Source organism: Megalops cyprinoides, chromosome 11 (assembly GCF_013368585.1).
Source record: "Megalops cyprinoides isolate fMegCyp1 chromosome 11, fMegCyp1.pri, whole genome shotgun sequence".
In the NCBI taxonomy this organism is placed as follows: domain Eukaryota; kingdom Metazoa; phylum Chordata; class Actinopteri; order Elopiformes; family Megalopidae; genus Megalops; species Megalops cyprinoides.
Genome location: NC_050593.1, coordinates 6358258 through 6383658, shown reverse-complemented (window position 1 = coordinate 6383658; position 25401 = coordinate 6358258). Strand labels below are relative to the sequence as shown.

The 25401-nt window shown below is 46.2% G+C and overlaps 2 protein-coding genes across 3 annotated transcripts in view; one reads left to right on the top strand and one right to left on the bottom strand.

Annotated features, from left to right (window-relative positions):
- Window positions 1–25401, bottom strand: part of cmss1 (cms1 ribosomal small subunit homolog) — a 94023-nt gene that overhangs the window by 65227 nt on the left and 3395 nt on the right. The window lies entirely within an intron of this gene.
- The window catches only part of LOC118785670 (filamin A-interacting protein 1-like), a 78980-nt gene that overhangs the window by 50910 nt on the left and 2669 nt on the right, over window positions 1–25401 (top strand). The window contains exons 1-2 of one of the 2 annotated variants that reach the window (XM_036540510.1): window positions 8009–8078; window positions 16447–19249. In XM_036540510.1, the coding sequence (XP_036396403.1) occupies window positions 16766–19249 (2484 nt within the window). In that variant the 5' untranslated portion in view covers window positions 8009–8078; window positions 16447–16765. Of the gene's footprint in view, window positions 1–8008; window positions 8079–16446; window positions 19250–25401 lie in introns of those variants that run through there. The other variant, XM_036540509.1, reaches the window with a different exon arrangement.

Here is a 25401-nt window from a genome sequence, read left to right as displayed (position 1 = left end):
CCCTTCAGCCTTTCATGCTGTTTTGAAATAGTTACTTGGTGATGTTGCATCATGGGGAAAAATTCCATCCTTTTCTGGGGGGAAGCATTTTACCCTTAATAGGTAGACTGTGAGGGTCCGTGGATTTTTCCCAAAAAACACAATAACAAAGAGGACATGGACAGGCCAGGAAACACGTACCCATTTCTTGGGGAGCTGTTGGGCTATTTATGGATTTCGCCTCCCTAAACGGACATGACGGGGCACTGTTGCCATTTTCCATCAGGGATCCAGAGGTATTTTAAATGTCCTCAGACGAGTAGAAGTGCTGACTTTTAATAAGAGGCTTACATATGCAGCGGTTTTAGCCGTGCGCCAATCCCCCCTGAAAGCCTTTGAAGCGCAAGAATGCTAATTGCGCGGCTGCACCTCAACATTGTTTCCCATTGGTGGCTTGACTTCAGAAAGAACATTAAAGAACTGGGATGTCAAATTGCAAAGAGTGTCAGGGGACCGGTTCAGACAGAATGGAACAATCAGGGGATTTTAACTGTAGCAACATCTACCAGGTGCTAGCTTGTGCGATGACCAGTGCATCTTCCAGACCACCTTTCCCGACTTTAAGTGGATACAATATTCAAGGGGTTTAGTTGGATCAAATGGATGAACTTGTGAGCATGTATGAAAGAATGCAGTGTGGAAATCACATTCCTTTTAGATTGGTGTGCAGGCTACAGTACATCCCAACATCCTTCTTTCTTGGCTTGTTTATGGGCTGAAAAGTTAAACTGTCACTTTTTTAGAGTGCAGAATTTTCAACATACAGCATTTATACCATGAAAATATGAAGTGCAATTCTTCTGGCTGCCAGATCTGTATGAAAGTTCTCTCTGACACGCTGAGCGCAGTCTGAAAGTTGGCCCGCTTCTGAGAGGAAACGGGAGCACCTTGGAGACTAAAGGGTCTCATCCTGATCCAAGAGGAGGTGATCGGCGAGAGGAGAACCGGGAGGGGGAAAGGCTTACCTGACAGCCACGGCAGATTTACGTCTGTCATTTTCGGAGGAAAGCCAACTCTGAAAACGCAGGGGCTGATTTTCACAGAAGGGTTCAAATCCCATCTTATGATCCTCCACAACTTGCCACTTCATCCGCAGCCTGTTGGACTTTTCCGGATCCTGTCGGGACACGGTTGGGTGCCTACCGAATGACGGAGTTTGAAAATGTGCTTGAAAACTAAAGGATTCTAGAGATGGGGTCATCATAGGTCAAGTGCATACACCAACAATCCCCATCTTAACACAAATCCCTAAAATGCGGCAATGGGAGAAGGATACTTCATGAACCCCGATATGGGTGGAGCTACTATGCATTGTCAATCACACACTCCAATAAACCAATCAGAATGTTTTGTCCATAAAGGAAGAGCACAATGATTCATTCAAAGCAGTGAGTCACTGATAACACAACAGCTCCATATATTTCGGGGTCCACTCTAGCATCGTCAGTATGAGGACAACCAGTCAAGGTCCGATTCCTGTCATTCCTTTAGATCCATTAAGTGGAGTAGGCAGACATAGAGGCTCCACCCCCCAGTGCCAGGCCATTTCCAGTAATTTCCCAGTAATCTGCCCCTCCCTCTCCTGTGAGCATGCAAGCTTTTTCCTCCTGCCTCCCTTTAAAATCTCAGATGGGGACAAAGGCATCCATGACACAATCCTCAAAGAGCTTCCGCATGTCAAAGTCTGAAGGTTTGCCTGGTAGTCACTTTCAGACCCCGGCACACGCTCCTGCCTTGTCAGACACAACCACAGAAACCAAAAAAGAAAGGCCAGAAACCTGCTTTGGGAGAGAAAATCGACAGTCTCTCCTTCACTGCCATTTGGCAGGTGGGGGGTGAGGTCATTATGAAGTGGTAGTGGCATTATACTACACTTAACTGTGAACTGGCTTAATGAGTTTACTGGCAAAACACCGTAGCAGTTGGAGAAACAGTCCTTACTCTAACCACGCAAATACTGTGGCTTTTGCTGACAGATTAAAGGCCTTGGATCTGTATTGCTCATGCGACTGTAATCTATGCTGGGTGACATCATAGAACAGGGTGAGACGTTCATTACCGCGTCTGCTTCAGAGACAGCACTGACCCTCTTGTTCATGCGATTGAGCGAGGATCTGTTAAAATTCCTCGGCAAAAACGCGTTCCTATTAGGCAACGCAAGTGCCAGGTCTGTCGGAGACTAAGCCAGACAGCACATCGAGGGGCAGCCTATGACAGTCGGTCACTGTTTATTGTTTCTCTGCTGCGCTCACCAGACCCTAGAACACACTCTTGGGCTTATGGGTCCCGTGGTGTATGAAATGTTTGGCCATATATGCTTTTTTTGTGCATTTTTGAAGCACCCCTCACAAGAGTCGAGGCAAGGACTAGGGAGCTAGGGGCGGTGGTGTCCAGAACTAGAGTAAGAAGGCTTGTTGCACCATTTGGGAACATTTCTATGCCTGGAAAGTGCTTTAGTCAGCCAACCCCCAACTACTTCATAGTAACAAACGTAGCAACCAGGGAATTGTTCCAATAAGGGGAAACAAAAGAGCCACGGCCACTTGTTTACAATATACTTCTGTTCAGTGTGGGAAGGAATGCACTGTTACTAAATTTGATTTGCCATGAATTCTGCTCTTGTGTCCAGACACTGTAAGTAGTGCATTAGCAGTGGCTTGTATTTATTGTACAATTAGCATTCTGGCTAGAGTGCTGGTAGTCAGCCATATGGCTAGCTACTTTCGTAGTAAGTTCACACACACGCAAAGTAAACTTTAGAGTAACATCGGAATTACTACACTACAGTAGTACAGCTGGCAAATGGCCTTGTAAAATCCAGAACAAACTTTGCATTGCTCTTTCCAGACGGGAATTTCTTTTTAATTCTCTGGAAAGCTGAGGAGCTTGCCGGTATCCATCTTGATTCTGTCATTGCAGCTGAACCATGTCAACTGCTAGAACTTCACTGAGACCTGTGACTAATGACTATAAAGTTTTTTCTGTAATACTGGAACACACAAAGAACCCAAAATTATTAAGTAATAGTAATTTTGAAATCGGCTGCCCTTGGGGGTGTAACAAACAGGACAAACTGTCCATGCGCGCACACACACAGGCAGAGGCACCCCCCACCACCCTTTGCTAGTGCTTTCCTGGATCCCGGAGTTATAAAATAAATGTGCCAGTCAGCAGAAACAGGGAGAGGAAATGACATCATGCACCGCTGGACAGCAAGTCCCGGACAAGCTGGTCAGTGCCAGGGGCCAGCAGGGAGGGGAAGGAAAGTGTGGTCAAATCCATTACCACGTCCCTTATGTAGTTAAGGAGGGGGTGCTGCCAAGGTCAACGCCTACCCCTCCCCCTCCCCACAGCTTCCTGTTACGCCCCCAAGCCGTCAACTGAGCGAACGTGTGGGGCGGGTGGTGTGAGGTCCGCCATTAAAACGCATCACTGCAAGTGTATTTCTGCCTGGACTTTCAGTATTCAGACATGGTGCTGTGGGGGTGGGGGACAGCTGGTAGCCACATCAGTGTACATAATTCTTTGCCAAACATGAAAACTTCCCATTTAGCTGGTTCAGAGCAACAGAGCCGACAGCAATGCTGAGATAGAGCTTAGAGCTTCATAGGAGACGAGCTTCTCTGTCATCCTCAAATCAGTACATCATAATGAAGTCATGCATCACCAGCTATTTAAACAGGTGGGTGGTTTTCGCAGGGAGACTGTACAATGTGACAAGCTCTCTCTGCCCTGAAATCCTAACAGCGTTATCGCGGGAACACGCCCTTCCCAAACAAAGACGCAACCTTAACTGCTGAGCAGCTCTGTCCTGAAAAAGCCCACCCTCCAAAAACAAAAAGGCACCCTGTACCTGTCTGGCTCCCTCAGGACGCGTGCACGTCTGTCCAGCCAATCAGGATCTGTGTTTGCGCCTGGCTGGGCCTGCAGGAGTGAAGTCACTTGGAGGGATTACAGCACCGGGCTGTGCGGAACAGATTATGAGGCGATGATGTCATACATGTGAGAAACTTGGATCCAGTGTGGAGATGCGCACATAAACAAGGGTCTACCACAGATATTCTACAGACTGACCAGATATTCAGCTGCAGCGTTACTTCCATCCTCTGATATTCCTTGTTCAGCAGGTTCTGGGTGGGAACAGGAGGTTGTAGTTTTGTCTGTGTTATGCTGGCTGTGCATGTTTGGGTTTAAACTATGAGCGTCATGGTGAACCAGCAAATGAGACCACTTATACCTTCAACATTGGCATTTTAAGTGTGAGGCATGGTACAGCACAGAATATTTTACTGTTCTACACGTTCACATTGTACACGACACACAAAAACATATCTACCATGTTCAAACGGCACACAGAGGCAGTTAGGCTCCTGTCTTGCTCCTGTTTAAACTAAGGGAAAAAGACTGGAGGTGGACAACTCTGAACTCTGATCTCAGCTGTAAATAAATCACACAAAAAATCTCAACTTTTAAAAGGTCCAGCTTAACCCCCAGCTTCTTGGATCAAAGGGAAGATGAGGGAGCAGTCTAATCCATAAATGCGAGGAAGTGGGCTTACTTTTGTCTCCTGGTTTCCTCAAAATGCATCACATCAGAGCCTGCTTGCCGCATGGTTAAAATTCCATCCAAGCGCTTTGGAGGAGCTAAAAAAAAAGCCTCGTGCCAGAATGTTTCATAACTCATGACATCCACCAAGTCAGAGGGTAAAGAACATCTGCTTCTGCACCAAGGACTCTAGAGAATTCTACCAAACAAAAAAAAATCTAATTGTGATTCTGTATTAAGGAATTTGTTTAGTTCAATGGTGAATGGGAATTTTTACAAATCTCCAAAGACGTACACAAGGAACATACCAATCTGTTCAGTCTTCAGGATGAGACATACTATTGACAAACGCACAAATATTTCGAAATGGGTTTCAAACTGGACTGTACAGCACATAGATCAATGTGAGACTTTATTAAGTGCTAATAAAGAGTCTCTGCAGCCCCTGATGAGAGGAAATGACCCTTTGGAAGGGAACCTGGCCCGGGGTTCGATGTGTAGTCCTGGGCAGACTGCCTGTCTGTCTCTCCAGTTTTCAGCAGGGGTCAAATGAGTCGCCCCTGTCCCATTCTCTCTCTCGAGGCTGACCTCCTTCCCAGAACATTACATCTGATATTGAGCATATGGAAGTGCTCAAGCCAGAAAAAAAAAACAGTTAAAGAGTTTGAAATCAAACTGGGTTGGGGCTAATCCAAGGGGCTGCAGTTTTCGGCCTGCTGTCAGGGACACTGGAACGCGTAGGTGCTGTAATGCTTTGAGCAGGACCAAACGTGAACCTGTAGCTGGGAAACAAGGCGCACCACCATCCATTCACTTACCGATGACTCAAAGTAATCAGTCAATAAAACTGGGTTACATACAGGTCTTGACAGACAAAGGCTCCCACTGGTTATCCTGCCAAGGCATTATAGGTGAATAATTGCTCTGTGATCAAATGAACTGCCAGGACCTGTTTATTTTCTTATACTTTAGTGTGTGCACACGCTAAATCTATAACATGTCCAAGAGTTTGATAGAAAGAACATTTCAAAAGCCTGGGCACTTCCATTCACCTCCCTGCCGTTCAATAATTTTAGCCTCCTTGTGTATGACAAGCTGCTATGGAGGAAGTGGCCAAGGCTGTCGCTCGGCAAACAGGAAATGCGACATTACACGACAGTCAAGCTGCACTTTGCGTGCACATCGACACAATGCACACCCGTGTCAGCTTGTGACATTAATGAGCATGGCGATCGCGAGGTAATGGTTCTTCGACTGTTTCCATGGCTTCTGGTAATGGGTGTGACTGATAGCGCAGCTATTTCAGTGCTGACCACGTGGTCCCTTGGTTGTCCCTGCTGACCGCTGGGTAGGTGGCGGATGTGAGGTTTGCCTCTGAGGACAATGGAGAAAGAACAGAAACCTTCCTTTGCCTGCAGCTGGCTTAAAGAGACATTAGGTTAGTCTTTGTGACAGTAAAGGATGGTTTTATAACCGGGAGCGGCGAGAGCGTCAAAATTCACTCTGGCTGCCCTGCCAACAATGCTGTCGAAGTAGTGGACGTTCTGATGTAGATGAAACAGGCGGCTACAAGTTCATTCGGAATGCTTGAGCAGAGAGCACTTCTAAATTCTGACGGGTTGCCGCTGAACCGCGTCATAGCTCATTACCATAAAGTTTCCCGGACTTCAACTTTATTCTGATGCCCACACCGCCCAAGATGCGCCGCCAATGGTCATGCTGCTGCTCGTTGCCGAGAGACGCTGGCTCACATAGAAAATGAATGACTTCCGGTCGCTTTGACGCTCTCACCACTCCCGGTGTGAACGTACGGCAAGTCAGCTCAGTGACCAACACTGACTTAATGAATTTTCAGTTACTCCAAGTTAACATGTCCCTAAATTTTCCTACAGGTGCATCTGCGGATGCTTTTGTACATTTCCCCAAAAAACATTAAAGTTTGACTCTAAGCTCCAATAACATCACATATAACATCATGCATATTGAATGAAAAAGTGCTGATTCTTAAGAGAGCAGTGCTCAGTGACTTTTGGTCGTCTCCATTTACAAGCAAAGCTCAGAGGTGTCAAATCATTCAGTAGTGACTAGCACAGAGACTACACTACCAGCATCTGTTTTTATTCAATCTTTTTTAGTTCAATTTTCTGAATTGTTTTAGCAGACTCTTTAGAGTATGACAAAACTAATCACATTTCCGATGGAATGATGAAGACATCATGGAGTGAACAAAAACATCCTTCCAAAAGCTATTTATGAATTAATGGCCAAAAAATCTGACATAGTAGCAGAAGGGACAAGAGCATGGCTTGGCAAAGAATTATTTAGATTATAGACCATCATCACGTTCACATGCAGTTCCCTCTGTGAGAAAACATGACCAGACAACCCTATGATGGCCGTGTGATGGTAGTCGCAGTGAATGATCTTTGGTTGACTGTCTTACGTTTCTTTTCTGTTTGGGCATTTTCACGGGACACCTCTGACCTATGACCTTTCCATCAGGTCTGGCATTGCTGGACGGTGACCTCATCTGGAAAATGTGAGCGATCATCCATCACACACGCACTCACATACACACACGAACAGTCACTCGCTCACTTGCTTACTCACTTATACTCACACATACACAGACGCAGATAGACGCAGACACGCGAGCGAACACTCGCTCGCTCACTTACTAACTCGCACTCAAACACACCACACACACAGACAGAGTCACTCATACATACACACACACACACACACACACACACACACACACACACTCACATGCATACACACGATAAATCGGAAAAAAAAATATAAGCGTTCCTCCAGGCAGGTCTGCTCTGAAATAATTTCCCACAGCCTACACGGCATGACAAAACTGCAAGTATCCTCTCCTCCTGGCAGTGAACACTCGTCTGGCACGGAGGGAGCCACACATGCGGACAGATACTCCCTCCACTTACACAGAGCTGTGTCACAGCCGCGCTCCCGCATTACTCCCCCAAAGTTAGGGCAGCAAATGGCCCTCGCTGAGGTAAAGCGAGAAGCCAATGTTGCAACCCAAACCTCTCCCCTCTCTCCCACTCTCCCCGGTCTCTCAGAACATTGACAGGGAAACTCGGCATTTCACACCTCTCTGACGTCAAGCTCTGCACCTAGTTATACACTTCTGCGCCCACCTCCCCCCTTCTTTCCTCAAACTTCTTGTTTTAATAGACAGCACACACACACACACACACTCACACCCTTTCCCCGCTCTCTCTCTCTCTCTCACACACACACATACACATGAGCGCACACCCCGCTGGAGGCTGTACAACATAAAGTTCCATATAAGGGCAGGCTGATGATGTAATGCTCCGTAGGCTGGGAGGATGCATCGGGGCACATCTCTTATTGTTTGGTTTCCCTGCCGGAATGTGCACATGAAGCGGGAGCCGGGAGAGAGGAGAGCCGGGCAACACCGCGTCGTTTCAGCCCTCAGCCTGTGCAGCCACCTGTCTCAGGTAGGGAGAGGAAAAAAAGAACCCAAAAACAGTCACTTTGACTTGATGAATCCCTTCTGTGCCAGACGGTGTGTATCTGGAAGGAGTCAGTGGCTTGGTTTCGTATCTCAGCAGTGCTAGATAACTTCTGATAACAGTCACAGACAGCAAGAACCAGACTGGGGATTTCTGATGGTTTCTGCGCTTTTGCTGTGAAGTAATTACTTTCTGCTGTGCTCAGTTGAACTGGTCAATGTGTCGGTGAGATTTAATGGTCAGACGGCTATGCTGTGCTTCTGTTTAACTTTTTGCAGTTTTTCATGCTTGCAAGAACATCAAACAAGATTAAAAACATTCATTAGCAAAATTTCACGTGGGAATATAAAATGTCAAAAGTTGATTAAAAGTTGATGAATAATTTCAGCGTTACTAAAACGATAGACCTTCTTTCTTGTTTATTGCTGTAGTGCGAATGTAATTAATATTTTAAAATGTGTTAATGTTTGATAGAAGTTATCTATTGGGATTTTTTTTCACCTGGAAGAAAGACCAAGTCTTTTAGTTAATTTAAAAGAGGCAGTTAACAGATACAAGTTGTTGCTTCTCCTTTTTGCCTATGGCTTTGTTTATCATCATTCAATATATTTTGCAAATGTGAAAATAAACACAGAAAATACAACTTGCAAAACAAACAGTACTCGCATCTTACCATTCAGAGCAAAAGAAGAAAAACTCAGAGAGCGACAGAGACTTCTGCAGGCTCGTTCAGTTCACAGAACTTTTCACAAGGTCAAAGAATTATTAACTTTATTGTATCAAAATGAAACGGCTGATAAAAAAACTAGTTTTTGACAAATTGTGTGTGTGTGTGTGTGTGTGTGTGTGGGGGGGGGGGGGGGGGGGGGGCAGTCTTTCCTATCAACACAAGTTTCACTGCAGCGCTGCGTCTGTGCGCATCGCTTCATTCCGCGGTGACACGATGTTTTCATTAACGGCTGCGGGGGTGTCTCAGGTCTATGTGCGCCGTAAAAAAGAGATCCGGTTCCTGCTCTCGGGTTGGGCTCTCCGGCATTCCTGACGCCGCAGGTGATAAATCAGTCTGGGGGGGAATAATATAAACGCTGACCGCGGCAATGCCACGTCCTTACAGCCTGCGTGCGGCTGCTCCGGCTGTTGCCAAGCAACCTGCGCTAACGGACACCTGAAGGGTCCACACGCCATTTGCCCGAGTACATCTAACAACGTGTATGCGTCTTCACGGCTGCTGGTTGGATAACGCTGAGACAACGTTTTTGAAACATCCCTCTCGCGCCGGACATTTAACTCGAACTGAAATCAACTAAGTCCCTCCAGAGTTTTACAGTGAACCAGCGATGTGATGTTACAGCTTTGTAGGCAAACAGTGACGACAAAGGTGATGTCATTAGCCTTATTCAGAAGTCACAAGCCTGTCAGGCCTAATAAGGGAGGCTACGGGATAATGGCAATTGCGAGGCAGCCCCACGTGTTGCAGATATCACATGCACACTGATTTTTAAAAGAGGCATCAAGAGGCTGGCTCCCTCTCTTAATATTGTTTCTGTTGCAATTATATTAAACACGCTAAAACGAAGGCATCTCCACAGACCTCAAAAAGTCAACAAAAACATCTGTGCAGCACCTGGCTGACTTACATGGTTCAGAAAAGCGTGTGCTACCGTAAGAAGAGTCAGGTTCCAGTCCAACCTCTGTCATTCCCAGTCCCAGACAACTTAATGGACGATACACACACAATCATGACCACACTCATGATTTTTAAATTCGAGGACACACCAGCTACAACATTTTAACCCCATTTTTGCTAACCTTTCACGATAAAGTTGTACATGAAGGTCAACCAGGATGGCAAACTTGGACATATTGTCTCATTAATTCATCAGTAGATCTGAATAGAAATATTGCTTGGCGACTGCTACAGGAAAAAAAACTTTGTCAAAGGAAAACGTGCAACAGTACTGTTAAATGTTTTCTCGCGACAATAAAAAAATGTGTGTACCTTGATCCACCTTTCACATCCCGCTTTCCCACATTACAAATTTGATATAATTATTCAAATGAGAAAATAAAACCTCTTGAAACGCTTGTACAAGAAACATTAAAAATTAAATGTGAGGATAATATCCACAAGTATAAACTGAGGGGAAAGGTTCTGGATGGCACCGTATGGAGAGCTCAGCTAGGAGAAACCAACGCGCTATTTTCCCTCTGTATTTAAACCATGCTGACTTATGAAAATGTACCCTGTAATGTGCGTATGATGACTTCCTGTTGGCTCGAGGTTGGACAGTGTCTCACTGCATGCTTATGAACTCCGGGGTCACTAGGGGAACATGTGGGCTTTTGGCTTTGCTTACATCTGCACCCACACCCTCTACAATTGCTTATGGTGCAGTTTGTGCATTTTTCCCATGTCTTTAATAGCTTCGTTAGGGAACACGCTGTTCGGCTTTAAACTGGCTGTGTTTAGATGGACACGCGGCTAAACTAAATATCGGAGAAGTATTAAGTAGCTGTAACATTCTACAGCTGTGATTCACTTCCTAAACAGGTACCTAAATCGAACGGTTGGTTTATATTACATTAGTGCCTAAATAGATCACCTATCTAATCCGGTGGTATTCACTGCTGGGGTCCTCCCCTGCCGCTTCTATGTCACGAATAGACAGGTGATTTCAAGTTTTGTAACGAGCAAACAATGCTTTTGTCGGGCACCCAGAAGAACAGGAGAATAATGTATGCTCAAAAACCGAATCGCATCGGTTTCCCGGCTTTGAAAGCAACGACATCCAGCACGCACGCCTCGTCCCTCTCCCCACAGTTAGGAAAGCGAATTTGCAGCGTCGTTTGGGAGAGTTTAAACGTCTGTCCCTTGAAAGACTTTTAGTTGTTATTATAGGTTTCGGCCCTCTGCCACAGCGGCCCTGCAGAGTACTCTCTTTGGGGAGCCTACAGTTCAAGTGAAATGCAATTACAATCTATAAAGAGGGGAGCACTTATGCGATTAGGATCTGAGGGAATACATGCTGTTTCCTCTCGCGGGGACGTCGCCCGCTCTGGTGAAAATTGCGCAGCGGTTGCTATTTTTTTGGTCTAGCCCTTTTGATTCGTACAGATCCCTCAAACTAATACGATGCAAATTTGTACAATTAAAAGCAGAAAAAAATCACTTCCATGGTTTGGAGGAACAAAGAGGTTTTTCCGAGAGGCTGTGCCTCACATTCTAAAAGGCAATTTGCATGCTAAAAAGTATGGGCACCCCACATACTCGGTTTTTGGCTGCTTCTCAGTAATGAAATAAATATGGTGACGGAGGTAACAATTACTATAAACAAGGATCAACTGTAAGCAGCCTGTATTTTAAAGTTAGCCCTCTGAAACAGATTTTTGTGACTGGAGGACGGAATAGCGAGGGATTACACTTTGCGCCTGTACCCAAGTTAGGAGGAAGACACGTGTAATGAGCAATGACAGGTTTTGCGTTCATTAGCGTTACCATGCCAGCCAAGAGACCGCTTTGGAAAACTCTTCCATAAATATTTGTGTTAAAAGACTACAAAACCATATCTGTTTAATCAACAGTATTGCCCCTTCTCACGTGTTAGGTCTTGAACGTGAGCGTTTGCAAACCGTCAATGACGCCTAAATTTAAAAAAGAAAAAAAACGAAGGCAGTCTTCAGCTGTAATAGAAAGCTTTGTTCAGAGGTAGCGTGCAGGATAGAGTAGGGGTGTCCCACTCAATACGACCTTGCACAATAAGAGCAGAACGTGGACAAATCTATTTTTAAGATGTTCATATTTAAGGGATTAACCGATTCATAAGAGCTGGGTGACTCTAAAATCAAAGCATGTTTGTCATGTGATTGGTTCACCATTGACAACACTTTTCTGCATGGTTGGCTTGTGGTTTCCTTGACAATAACTGCTCCCTACACCTCAGAACTCCCTAGACAATGGCCTTAGGACTACTGAAGGGGAAAGCTCGATGACCAATACCAACATTTAACATGTATCCCACAGGCAGGAGAGTGGGATTCACCTCAGGTTGTCTGGAAAAAAGCAAACACATGATAGCAATGAAACCGTGGGAAGGCGTCTGCACTAAGCCTCCATCCCTCCTCCACCAAGTAAATGCTACATCGATGACCTGCACACGCAGACAGATAAACCTTTGGGCATGTGGGCGCAGACGCTCCCCTGGGTTTGCTCCCCTCTGAAGTCGGCCCTGGGTGTGGCGACTCGCGGAGATTACAATGTGCAGCGCATGACATCATGCTTCTCCTCGCGAGGCTGTGCGGAGCTGGGGAGCAGCCAAAGAGCTGCCATGTTTATAAAGCCAGCCTGTAATTGCCTCTGGAAGAAGGGGAATTCCTTTTAATGTAAAACCGGGGGATGGGGGGGAATGGGGGGGGGGGGTGAGGAACCCCTTAATTAGGGGGATTGTTCCATGCCAGCAGGACATCTGTGGAGCACGCTGGCAGACGCGCGGTCTCAAGTCAAAACATCCCCTCCGACGCTGGCGGCACTGCGCCCAGCCGAGAAAGGGCTCAGCTGACGCCCCCTCAGCCCCCACCCCAAATCTCAAAGAGGAGCTCACGCACAATCACACATGTGAGTGCACACACACTTTTCCACAATACAAGCGTGTATGCACATATGCAGCTACACAAAGGGCTACATGTGCAGACAGACAGTCAGACCTGCATACGTACATATGTGCATGCACGCACATATACATGCATGCATTCACCGAGAGCCAGGCACAGGCAAGCACGTGCACACATGAGCACACAGCAGAGACAGCTCTCTTTAATCATCATTGTGTCTGGAGAGAGCCACGTCCTTCCCTTAGTAGGCAAGCGTGAATTTTCACAGAGCGATAGAGCTCTCAGTTCTCCCCTGAGAAGTCGACCTTCACTGCACAGATGAGGCGAAGTTAACCCAAAAAGGATGTGAGGTAACACTTAAGAGAGAGCCCTATCAAGATCTCTGATTGGTTGGCCTCCCTTGCTCAGGGCACACTCTCCTTTGTGTTACCAAGGCTAGATTACTTGCTTTCTATTTTGGACTGAATGGCATTCCCTGGATCAGAGCTAGTTTCTGCCACTCCCACAGGGCTCTGACACCAGACAATGGAAAAGGATGGAAGGATTATCAGTTGGCAAATCAGTGCAAAAATATATCCAGCAAATCATGCGAGGGAAAACGCACAACACTGAATATACAGTAGCTGTGTCATCAGCTGTCGGGTTACTAAGGGCAAAATCGGCCCAACGGGCAGCAACGTGACCGTCGCACATCCGCCTGCAGTTAGATCACTTCATGGGGCTGCCACTGCCCTCGCTGTCCTGCTTGGTCTGTAGGGACACAAGTCAACTCCATCTCTGGTCTGCCTCAACTGGTGGAACTGTGGGGATGAACTGAAATGCAATGCTCTGATTGGCCGTTGTGGCAGAGGGTGATGGTGTCACTGCCATTCTTCTGAACCCCTCAAAGTTCCAATGAAAATGAACATGTAAAAGCTACCTTCTGCATCTAGTTTTTGGAGGTTGCATAGATTTTTCAATTATAGTTTTGAAAGTACTGCTGTCCACCCTATATATATATATAAGAACTTTAAATAACTGCCCCATTCGCATAGTGTACTTAATTTAACACGGAATTCCCATGTGACACTGCTGAGAGATCTTCTGATCTCCTTTGGTGATCTTTCTGATCTCCTTTTTTGAAGAGGGGTGTCTCCTTTGCACCCCCACTTCAAATAAATAAATAAATGAATAAAATTAGCTGTACGATACCCCTGTTGGTGAGACATGCTAGTAAGCTCTCGTCCTGGGCCCCAAACCCACTGCATTCCAGCACACGGCCCTTCTTCAGCAGCAGACAGGATCATGTTTTATGACATAGGAGTGTTCTTATAAAGACCACCTTCACAGAGCAGGGCAAGAGGAAATGATGTAACCACCCCTGCTGGGCATTTCCAGTCTACAGTCTTTCAATCATACTAACTCAGTCACCGTAGGGAATGGGAGGCTATTTAAACTGGAAAACACAGAACATAAAAAAATTAATTCAACAGTTACAGACTCTTAAGCTATTAATAGAATTATTAGAAAGACTATGAATTACACTGGAACATTAAATGACAGGGACAATGGCAACCATGAAGAGAGCTACATCCACCTAAAACATTACCTTCCCTTTAACTTGGGCCTTTCAATTTTTTACCTTAGATGGTTACTTAGAGGGGCTGCATGTTTCAGCGGTTTAGCTTTGTCTGCATTCTTTAGCTGTAGTACTACTTATAGATCACTGAGTGAGTGTTATCGGGATGAAGCCTAGAAAACTCTCATTTTCGTTTCCTTAGAATCCTTTTCCTGGAAAATTACAGGGGAATTTGGAAAAGGAGTAGCTGCACACTAAGTCTGAGCCTCAGACCTTAACTTGTCCTTGCCCCTGTCTGTCTGCAGAATCAAATTCCCCAGTATTGTGAGAATTGATATGCATCAAGGGACCCAATGGCTACAGAACTGTATTAAAGGCAACTGGTCTGGGGAGCCTTACGACAGGGTTAGTGGTATTTATGACCCATTAATGTTTCCATGACATCAAACTGCAAACAGCTAGAGTTATGCAGGCCTGACTTTAGGAGGTTGTGACTTCCTCATACAATAACTTTCATTGTTGTGGGTCACTGCAGTGAAGTGTGTGTGTGCGTGTGTGTGTGTGTGTGTGTGTGTGTGTGCATGCGCCTGGGCATGTGTATGTGCCCGTGAGGCGGATGTGTGAGAGAGATAGAAAGACAGAAAGTAATGACTGTAAGCAGCAGCACAACTGTGTAATCTCAAGCATTTGTTATCGCTCTATATACAAAGCGTTCAGGACCATTCTAAATGGGGGAAGAAGGGTGGAGTACTTGCACTGATGAGTTAACTCAGACCTTGGGTGGGAGGGGGGATACAGACATCCATTTTTAGCCCCTTGAAATGGGTACAAAAATGTATTCTCACTGCCAAGCTGCCCCATCAACTTTGTACTGGAAATTTGAATATGGAATCAACTTTTGGTAATATTATACTCCCTAAACATTCTTAAGAGCATCTTGAGTCAGGATGCAATAAATCATGGTAATATGTCAAATTAAATACATCAGAAGCCTCAGATGCAAGTCTTTGTTCTTCAAAGTTAACGTGACTGAGGGTCGTTAGTGTGATTGTCAGTAGCCAGGCCAGTACATGCAGAGAGATGCACGAGAGGCACCTTCGCTTCATTTGCACAACTGAGGAGTTCTGGAGGGGGGCGTCGTGCCCACTGTTTGCGGCCCGCCGCAGAAAAATGAGGCTCTACACTTTCATCCAGAATGTGGGACCTGCCGGCCGTGCCGTAATGTGGTGAGCACAAGGAGAGCGAAATGAAATGCTACCGCAGGGCTGTTTCGATCGGTGGAGACCCCACCTCCCTTGCCCCCTCCTCCACACTGAGGTCATCTGTGGTTATCCACAGTGTCAGAGGGCTAAACACAAAGCACTTCAAACGTCTGGCCAGAAACTGCATATATTATATATACGGGAAAAGAATTCATGGGCTGGTGAATTAGAAGGGTGCACCACAGGCATTTGCCAACGTCTCCTACGATTGAGAATTATTCCAGGGGATCACTACTGCTTAAAATATCCATTTACAAAGTGTCTGGCTTGCCTTGAGTGAAAAGGAGAACTAATGGTTACTCACCTTTTCTGAGGAAAACAGTGGTGTGCACAGCTGTGTTTCACTGAATGACTATGACAACACTCAATTTATCAGCTATATTCACTGTATGCATATGGACCTCCAAATGTATTTTTATAAGGTTTACAAATTTTACATTACTTATTACACAGTGCATAAAAACGAACACATTAATAGATTGGTGGAAAAAAGAACTGTGGGTTAGTCCTTGGCAGGGCAGTAAGGACTATGTTTAAGTAAAGATGACCTCACTATTGAAATCCAATACTGAATTAATATTTTTGTAAGATAAATAAACTGTTTGGAACAGGATAAGCTATATTTAATTTGTGGGTAAGATATTTGTGGTCTTTTGTCTTTGAGTACATTTAGGCATATTAAACTCAATTTTATTAAATTTTGTTATATGTGCATTTGGTTAATTTAATGATCCAAAGTGAATTCATAAAAAATATATGATTCAAGTGAAATAAATTTACAAATTGGTTTTCAATGTAAAAAAACATATATCACGGTTTTTAAAAAATCATATAAAGAAATTTTCCCACCGTTAAAATCACTTTCTGGGTTTTGTGTGTGAAACCGATGAAGCCAAAGGCTAACAAACTTGCTCTTTTCTTTCAGACTGAAGTTGCTGATTGATCAGGAAAAGGCTTATCAGGAGAGGAAGGAGAAAGAGAGCAACAAAACAATCGCCAACCTCAAGGAGGAGCTCACCAAGCTGAAGTCCTTCACGCTGCTGGTTGTGGACGAACAGCAGCGCCTGACAGAGCAGCTCGCCCAACAGAGCGCCAAGGTCCAGGAGCTCACTGTCAGCACTGCCCAGGCCCAGGAGAAGCTGAGCTCCGCCCAGGCCAGGGTGCAAGAGGAGGAGCAAAAAGTGTTCCGTCTGGAGGCGGAGTTACGCGACCAGGCTTCCCGCTTCCACCAAGAGCAGGAGGCCATGACGGCCAAGCTGACCAATGAGGACGCTCAGAACCGGCAGCTCAGGCAGAAGCTGGCTGCTCTCAGCCGGCAGCTGGATGAGCTGGAGGAGACCAACAAGACCCTGCGGCGGGCTGAGGAGGAGCTACAGGAGCTCCGGGACAAGATCAACCGCGGCGAGTGCGGCAACTCCAGTCTGATGTCGGAGGTGGAGGAGCTGAGGAAGAGGGTGCTGGAGATGGAGGGGAAAGATGAGGAGCTGATCAAGATGGAGGACCAGTGCAGGGACCTTGACAAGAAGCTGGAGAAGGAGTCCAGCCAGGCCCGCAGCCTGAGGGCGGAGGTGGACAAGCTGAACCGCAGGATCATGGACCTGGAGAAGCTAGAGGACGCGTTCAGCAAGAGCAAGCAGGAGTGCTGCTCGCTCAAGTGCAACCTGGAGAAGGAGAGAACCGTAACCAAACACCTCTCCAGTGAGCTGGAGTCCCTTAAGGTGAGGATCAGAGAGCTGGAGGCTATTGAGAGTCAGCTGGAGAGCACGGAGCTCACCCTGAAGGAGGACCTCACCAAGCTGAAGACGCTGACGGTCATGCTGGTGGACGAGAGGAAGACCATGGCAGAGAAGCTGAGGAACATGGAGGACAAGCTCCAGAACAGCACTGGTAAACTGCAAGCGGAACAGGACAAGGTCACCTCAGTGACTGAGAAGCTCATCGAGGAGAGCAAGAAGGCCCTGAAGTCCAAGGCCGAGCTTGAGGAGAAAATGCGCATTGCCACCAAGGAAAGGGAGGAGCTCAGGGCCAAGCTGAGAGCAGAGGAGGAGAGGAGCAACGACCTGCAGTCCAAAGTCACCATGATGAAGAAGAGGCTACAGTCCCTGGAGGCTGTGGAGAGGGAATTCCTCAGAAACAAAGCCAAAGAGGAGCACATAAAGCTGCCTGCAGTGAACTCCTTCCACCATGAGGACAACAAAGTCAAAGACCTGACACAAGAGGTGGAACGGCTGAGGCGAAAACTCAAGGAGATGAAGGTGGTTGAGGATGACCTGCTGAAGACAGAGGATGAGTTTGAGTCCCTGGAGAAGAGGTACTCCAATGAGCAAGAGCGAGCAAAGGCCCTGATGGAGGAGCTGGAGATATCCAGGAAAGAGCTCTCCAAGTACCAGCTGGCAGAGAAGGAGGAATCAAACCAGGAGCACATCCTTTATAAGCGTCTGAAAGAGGAGGAGGCCAAGTCGAGCCACCTGACTAGAGAAGTGGAAGCCCTAAAGGAAAAGATCCATGAATACATGGGCACAGAGGACTCCATTTGTCGCATGAAAACAGACCACGCTGCGCTGCAGAGGAAGCTGACGCAGCAAGAGGTGAGGAACAAAGAACTGGCTCGCGAAATGGAGAACCTCACCCGGGAGCTGGAGAGGTACCGGCGCTTCAGCAAAAGCCTTCGGCCGGGCATGAATGGGAGACGCTTCTCGGACTTGAATGTCTCCACCAAGGAGGTGCAAACGGATCCGGCAGACAACCAGCCTCCTGATTACAAGAGCCTGGCTCCTCTGGAGCGGGCGGTGTTCAACGGAAAGCCATATGAGGAGAGCTACCCAGTGGAGGAGCCCAACTGCGACGACGAGGCACCCCTCACCAAATGCAGCCCTTCCATCTTCAACAACGTGAACACTCTCAACAACAGCGTGAGGAGGTCCAGGGTGCCCTTCCTTAAGAGCAAAGAGGGCCAGCACCCAATCAACGGCAAAGTGCTGCCCCGACAGAACGGCAGTCACATACAGCAAGGGGACGTGGTCCTGACACACACCCCGGGTCAGCAACTGCACATTAAGGTCACCCCAGACCACGGGCAAAATATGGCCACCCTGGAGATCACCAGCCCCACCACCGAAAACGCCCACTCCTACACCAGCACGGCTGTCATCCCCACAAGCGGTGGCCCACCGAAGCAGCGGATCACCATCATCCAGAACGCCTCCATCTCCCCGCCTGCCAAGGCTAAAGGCTCACCCTCCCCAGACGGGCCCTGCACGCCAGACAGGGCTGTGTCGCCCCTCACCATGGCCACCTACTCCAGGGCCATGACCCCGGACTCCTCTGGGTCCCTCACTCCGGACCGGGCCATGTCGCCCATCCAGATCGTGTCAGTCACCACCGGCGCCCCTGAGCGGTCCCTGTCCACGGAGCCTGTGGAAGTGGTGGGGGGACACGCTGTATTCCGGGTTACACCGGAGAGGCAGAGCAGCTGGCACCTGCAGAGATCCAACAGCTCCGGCCCAAGCGTCATCACCACCGAGGACAATAAAATCCACATCCACTTAGGGAGCCCCTACATTCAGGCCATAAACAGCACACCTTTGAGTCCGTGCCACACCCCTGGGCAGGAACACAGAACTCAAGTATTAACCAATGGCACACCTGTGAAAGGTGGAAGTAAAATCACCAGTAGCATCACCATAAAGCCCACCACTTCCCCAATCCCAAGGCCTACACAAATGACAGTAAGTAATCTTTACGACTGACACCCCCATCCAAAAACCCTTCATCCTGCAACCCCTCCCAGCCCGCTGGTGTCCAAGTCTAAACCCCCTAATCTCCCCGGCCTTCCACCACCTCTTGCCATCCCAGAGTCCTGTCACAGCACTTTTGTTTTGTTTTTGTTTTTGGAGACATGTTTGTGTGCATGACCTATAACTCTAAAAATTATAATAATAAAATGCAATACGCCTAGAGCACTAGCAATAAACTTACCTTTTCACCCTGGGGAAACTCACATGTGCACTTGCTGTATATTCTCGATGGTGAATGACCATGATGTACCAAGACTATTCACTGATGTACTGTTTCAATTTTTTTGTTTGTATTTCATATTACACATAACATGCATTTTATTAAGGTGGATCTTTCTTTTCTAATTATTAAAATATATGAAAGATGGATAGTTTTATGTTCCTTATTTTCTTTGTCCATGGTTTTGTATCACATTCTTATAGTTCAATTTTGTTTTTAAAGCTAGTATTTTTGATGCTAAATGGCATTCAAAACAAGATTTTAACCTAATTTGGAGATGGCATTCTCCACCATGTTTATAGCATGATTCATACAGAACTAAAAGTATACACAACAAGGCTATCTCAGCCTGGTTTTCATTGCTTCACTGGTTAACATCATGCGATTATCTATCAACTCAAATCTATTTATAGTTTATACTGAAAACAAATTCAATTTATTCAAATACTGCCTCATAACATGGCCTAAAATGAGACCTAAAAAATTTTAGCAAGTTAGATGTCGTTTTGCCATAGACTGAGAGCCATTTTGCTGCACCACTGAAATAAACTCTTACACATTTCTTAATATAATATTAAAAACTGGTAAATATTTTGTGAGGAGGACTCACCTTTTTTTGAAGGTTTATTGAAACTTTCATAAGGCTCGATTTTGCCAGGAACTCTATGTTAACATTCAGGATTTATAAGGGAGAGGAGAGCCGAGCATTCCGACATGTGTTTGCCTGGCTGAGTTAAATTCATAGGCTGATGTCATGGTTTCTGGGCCCGTCCAGAACCCTTGAAACCCTGGGACTGAAAGCACAGGCCCGCATGAGGGAAAAGCTGCAGTTTTTCTCTAATGATACACTGGAAAAAATCAGCTTTGGGCAGGGGGGCATTTTCAGCGGTGTCCTGCAGGAGATCGATACCCAGGGCACAGGCTGTTCTCTGCGGCCGCGTCCTTTCTGATTAAACGCGCCTCAGCATGAATTCATTGGTTAAAATTTCCCATTGCGTTAATGCAGCGAAGCCACATGCATGACACACTAGTACAACGCTGACACAATCATTGGCCTCAGAGGGGCCTGCTCACTTTAATGCGCTACAAGCACAAATGGCTGCCTCTCACAATGGTAAGTATTTGTACTTTCCCAAAACATAAACTGCGGTCACAAAGACTTTGTAGCCATGTCAATCAAACAGATGGGTCATTTTTGTTTTGATGTGGGCCTCAATCTTAACAATGAAAGATGTAAGCATGTCAGTGAAAAGGGGAAAAAAACGGGGGGAATCATATGTCGTTAATCACATAATGTTCACACGTGCTGGAAAGTATGGAAATGCTTTCCGAGTGTTTCCACTCCTTCAGAGACGATAAACATTATCCTCTTAGCTGTTTATTGATCTTTCTTCACTCGGGTCTGGGTTTGCCCAGCGCTGTATTCTCTACACGGCTCCCTCGGTGGACTGCTCCAATTAGCGGCCACGCCGCAGGTTCTGAAGTGGTCTGAGATCAAACGGTTTGGGGCTTGGAGCGAGAGAGTGACACCCCGGGTCTGACAAGCACATGTTCTGCAGCCTCTCGCGTTCCACTTCACACTCACACGTGTGCACGCACACGCATACACTGAACATGCACACAGGCACATGTCTGTATATCAGGGCACAACTTACTTCCCCTGGGGAAGTCTAAAAACTTTTTTTTAAACCCCCTATTAAAAACTGTTGGGTAAAGCTTTGTTTTGTGACACTGTGAAGTAAAGCTGGTTTGGCTGGAAGTGGTTTGTTCACTGCTAATGAGGGGTGTCGATTTCCAACACCCTTGTGTAACGCACACAAGCTCGTAGACACAACACAAAGCAGACAGCACAACAGAGGCCATGTGTCCTACTCCACAGCCAACTATTCCAGTTCTCATTGACATCAGACTTTGGGTCTCTTAATTAATCCAGCTGCAATGTGCAGTGCTTGAAGGAAAACTTCCACAAAAATGCTCTTCCCCGTCTTACAGCATCGTAGCATGCCTTACTGAAAATCAATGAACCTGATTCATAGGGTAGAAATCTTCATTTCATTCCATCAGGATATCACACTCTGATGTAAACATGTGACATCCCCGCTCACTAATGCATGGCCAATGGGTGGACACTTGATTTCTAATTCCTTGAAACAACCCCCACCATTTCCACATGAGTCTTTGAAGCATGCACAGACAGCTGCCCTGAATCACTTAACTATTATTGAAATACTGACAACTCCTAATATTTTCACTGACAGTGAGCATAATCCTTTTAACTGCCTGGACTCCAGTCCACAGAATGCGCTGAGCAGCCAGCCATGATGCATCTGCCCATTAGCTCAGACAAAAAATGGACATAAATGAAAATTCCAGTAAGACACAATCTATCTCAGTGTTTAAAAGAGTAGACTGTATCTACAACTTAGCTAAGGGTTGAAGTCTGTATTCATGCATTTAAGGGATCAAGAACAGATTTTAAGAAATGAGTCAGTGCAATTTGGAGAGAGTACGAGAGCAGAAGCAATGGACTCTGGGCTTTGTATGAGGGATAGATAACCTGAAAAAGGTTGTGACACAAGTCTTAAAACAAAGAGCTATTCACTATGAATAGTTATTATTGAAAAAGGTATGACCAACATATTACATGTTTTTCAGTGAAGTTACACTTTAACTTTGAAAAACAAGCTTGTGTAACATTTTTTCGTTCTATGTTCTTACACATTTTTAAGTGACAGCAAATTTCACTGTTACATGGTAATTAACCACTGTTTTGTGGAACAGAAAATCTGTATCAACAGGTGAGAGAATGTGCAACTAATTTACAATTGTACGTAGGCCTACGTGACAGAAAACAAGCACATAATTTCAAAATGAAGTTAGTACTGAATCACAGCTAAGCCAAATGATTGTCCTTTCCAACAGAAAGAGCATAGCACACACAATGACTGTCTGGGCAGTGTGATTATAGCCGAGGATAAACAGGGGTTTATTGTAATACTGACAGACGTTCACTGTTACCATTAGGACAAAGTGAGATACGGTTTCAGAAACTAAGGCTTGGAGGCATTAATGTGTCTGAGGGGCTTGACAGCTGCTCTTACACGTCCGCCTACAGTTGCGCCGAGTCTAAACAGCTGTCTGTCCAGTGGGCTCGAGGGCCAGCACACACACACACACACACACACACACATACACACACACACACACACACACACACACACACATACACACACACACACACACAGTACATTACAGCTCCAACTCCTTAATAAAAAAAATAAATAAATAAAAAAAAAACTGTCAATATAAAGACTTGGCTACATGGACCGTTAAATTGATTCAGGCTGGAATCTACTTGCCGTGGAAGCTGGACCTCTCTGTCTCATAGGTTGCGGGGGTGGGGAGCGCAGAGGAAAATGGCAGACTAAACACGATGCCATTGGGTGTGGGGATCAGCACAGCTGTAGCGAAGCCCCTGTCACCTGCTCCTTCAGAAGTCCCCAGAGTGCAGGCACTTCCTGCGTGTTCTGTCACCGTGACTCGAGTGGCACAACTGACCCCAGGGCGAACACTGTCCAAGGGGAGCGGGAAGAGCTGGGGTTTGAGAGCGAGCCACGCTTTGTGGCTCTCTCTCAACTCTCAACAGTCACTCAACTCTCAGTGACTGTGCTGGCCACCACCGACATGGGGGGAGTTTCTGAGAAACTTTCTGAGAAACTTGACTGCCTGTGGGAGTTCAAACCCACGCACTGGCAGGAGCTCACTCTCTTACCACGACCCGGTCTAAACATTCCGCGGCAGGGATGACGGGATAACTCTGGAGAAACCAGTTGCAAAGAGAGCTTCAGAGGCCTCAGACTTCACTTCTGCCAGCACAAGGTTTTGCAACAGTCTGCCTACTGAACTCCACCAAGCTATTTAAATCTGCTTCTTCACAAGACAGGCCGTGTTCCTTAATTCCTGTACTCATATCGTGTGGAGCGAGTTTGAAACATGTATATGGGTTTACATCATTCAAAATTAACTCATGTAACCACATCCTACTTCTGGTACATGCTTAGAATTCTGCCCTTACAGCATGTCTTGTGACATCATTTGCCTTCAGTGCACTCTAACCCAACGCTTCCCAAACCTCTCCTGGAGGACCCCTTGGCTGCTTCGCAAAGTCAAGGAAGGATCCTTAACAGCTGCATTTCAAGGATACTACATCATCGAAACCTGCCGAAAGACTGTTCTGATGTCGGGATCCTTCAAATTCTACCAAGGACCGAGTCCTTCGTTCAGAGAATTTTCAAGGATACATAGCGGGTATCCTCAGCGTTCTTAAAGCACCCACAATCCTATGCACACGTACAAGAGTCTGTCGCGCGGAACTGAAGGCGGGACCTTTTCAATAACGCACACCTGCACACTCGTTAGACTGTTCCATTATCGGTTCTCCAAATGCTAGGAAGGAGTCTTGCCTGACAACCTGACAAGCCAACACAGAAAAAAATGTAGCAACCATTTTTTTGGAAGTTTCCATCAATAGCTCCTGAAAACAGGCTGTTTTATTTTCCAATGTTTTTTTTTTTAATGTGCAGTAAGTAATAGGTTGGAAATTCCCAGCAAGCATATTCCCATGTTGTCCCATACGGGCTCTTAGGGGGCTCTGAGGAACAGGAGACACCTAGGAAGATATCACCATTTTACATGATAAAAAAAAAACATTTTACATGATCACCGCATGCAATTATTGCCACTAAGTATAAAGCTGTATGGCACATTCCATACATTCTTTACTGGAATCAACTGGAAAAATGGATAGTAAATTTTGCATATACATATATGCAACTACAAATGTTTAAATGGAGAGAAACTTACAAAAGTAGGTATGTGAATTACAAATAGCCTACCATAAGCAATGATGGTATTTCTCAAGAACATGAGGGCTGCATAGTCATTTGTCATTTCCATCTTGTTTGACAGATCAAGATATGTTCAAATTTTTCTTCGGGAGCCTAGCTGTGCTGAAGATTGGTAAAAAATAGCTAAACAGCTGAAAATAAATACAGATTCAGACACTTAAGTTGAAATGTAGTAAGTCTGCTCATGTAGGTTTAGATGGCCAGCAGTATAGCACTGTGTGCAAGTGTATGTGTCAGGACAGTCAAAGAACACCTCTTTCATTGCGGTGCCGCTCACAGCAGCGTATTAACGGTGGACGCTCACAAATCACTGCAGCGTTCAGCATCCGACAGGGAACTGCTGCGTGAGAACTTGTAAAATGAACGTGTCCACTACAATAATAACATTCCTACGAAAAAGAACACACCCGCACCGCTGCGTGTCATAAACAATGAGCGAGACACGAACCAAAGTGAGCGTAGCTGATCCGAGACAATGGCCTTGCGTTATGAATGAAAGAAGATCCCGAGGCCAGCGTTCTGCAATACCGTCTCTCGCCCGATCCAAGACCAAAACAGAGCGCGGTGTTTGGTCTCCATGGGAACAGCCCTGCCTGAGGCGCGCGGCGCTCTGCGAGCTTGTCCTGGCGCGGGGAGATCGCGCGCGGGCAGCGCGACAGCAAGTCTCGCGGCGACAAGCGCGTCTCCCCCCGTGCGCTCGCACGCGGACCGGTCGCCCTGAGATCAGCACCCCCGTCGAGACGTCCCTCTAACAAATAAACACCCCAGACACTCTGCTCAGGTCAACTTAGGATTCATATCTTAAATATTTTTTTGAGATACGCTTCGTTGAAAAAGCCCCCCCCCCCCCCCCCCCCGCCACCCATGGTTACTTTTGTCAAGCATTACAGTGGAAGTAGAACGGCTTTTCAGAAAACCCAAACGGAAAGCGTTTAGATGGATTTATCAAATTTTTC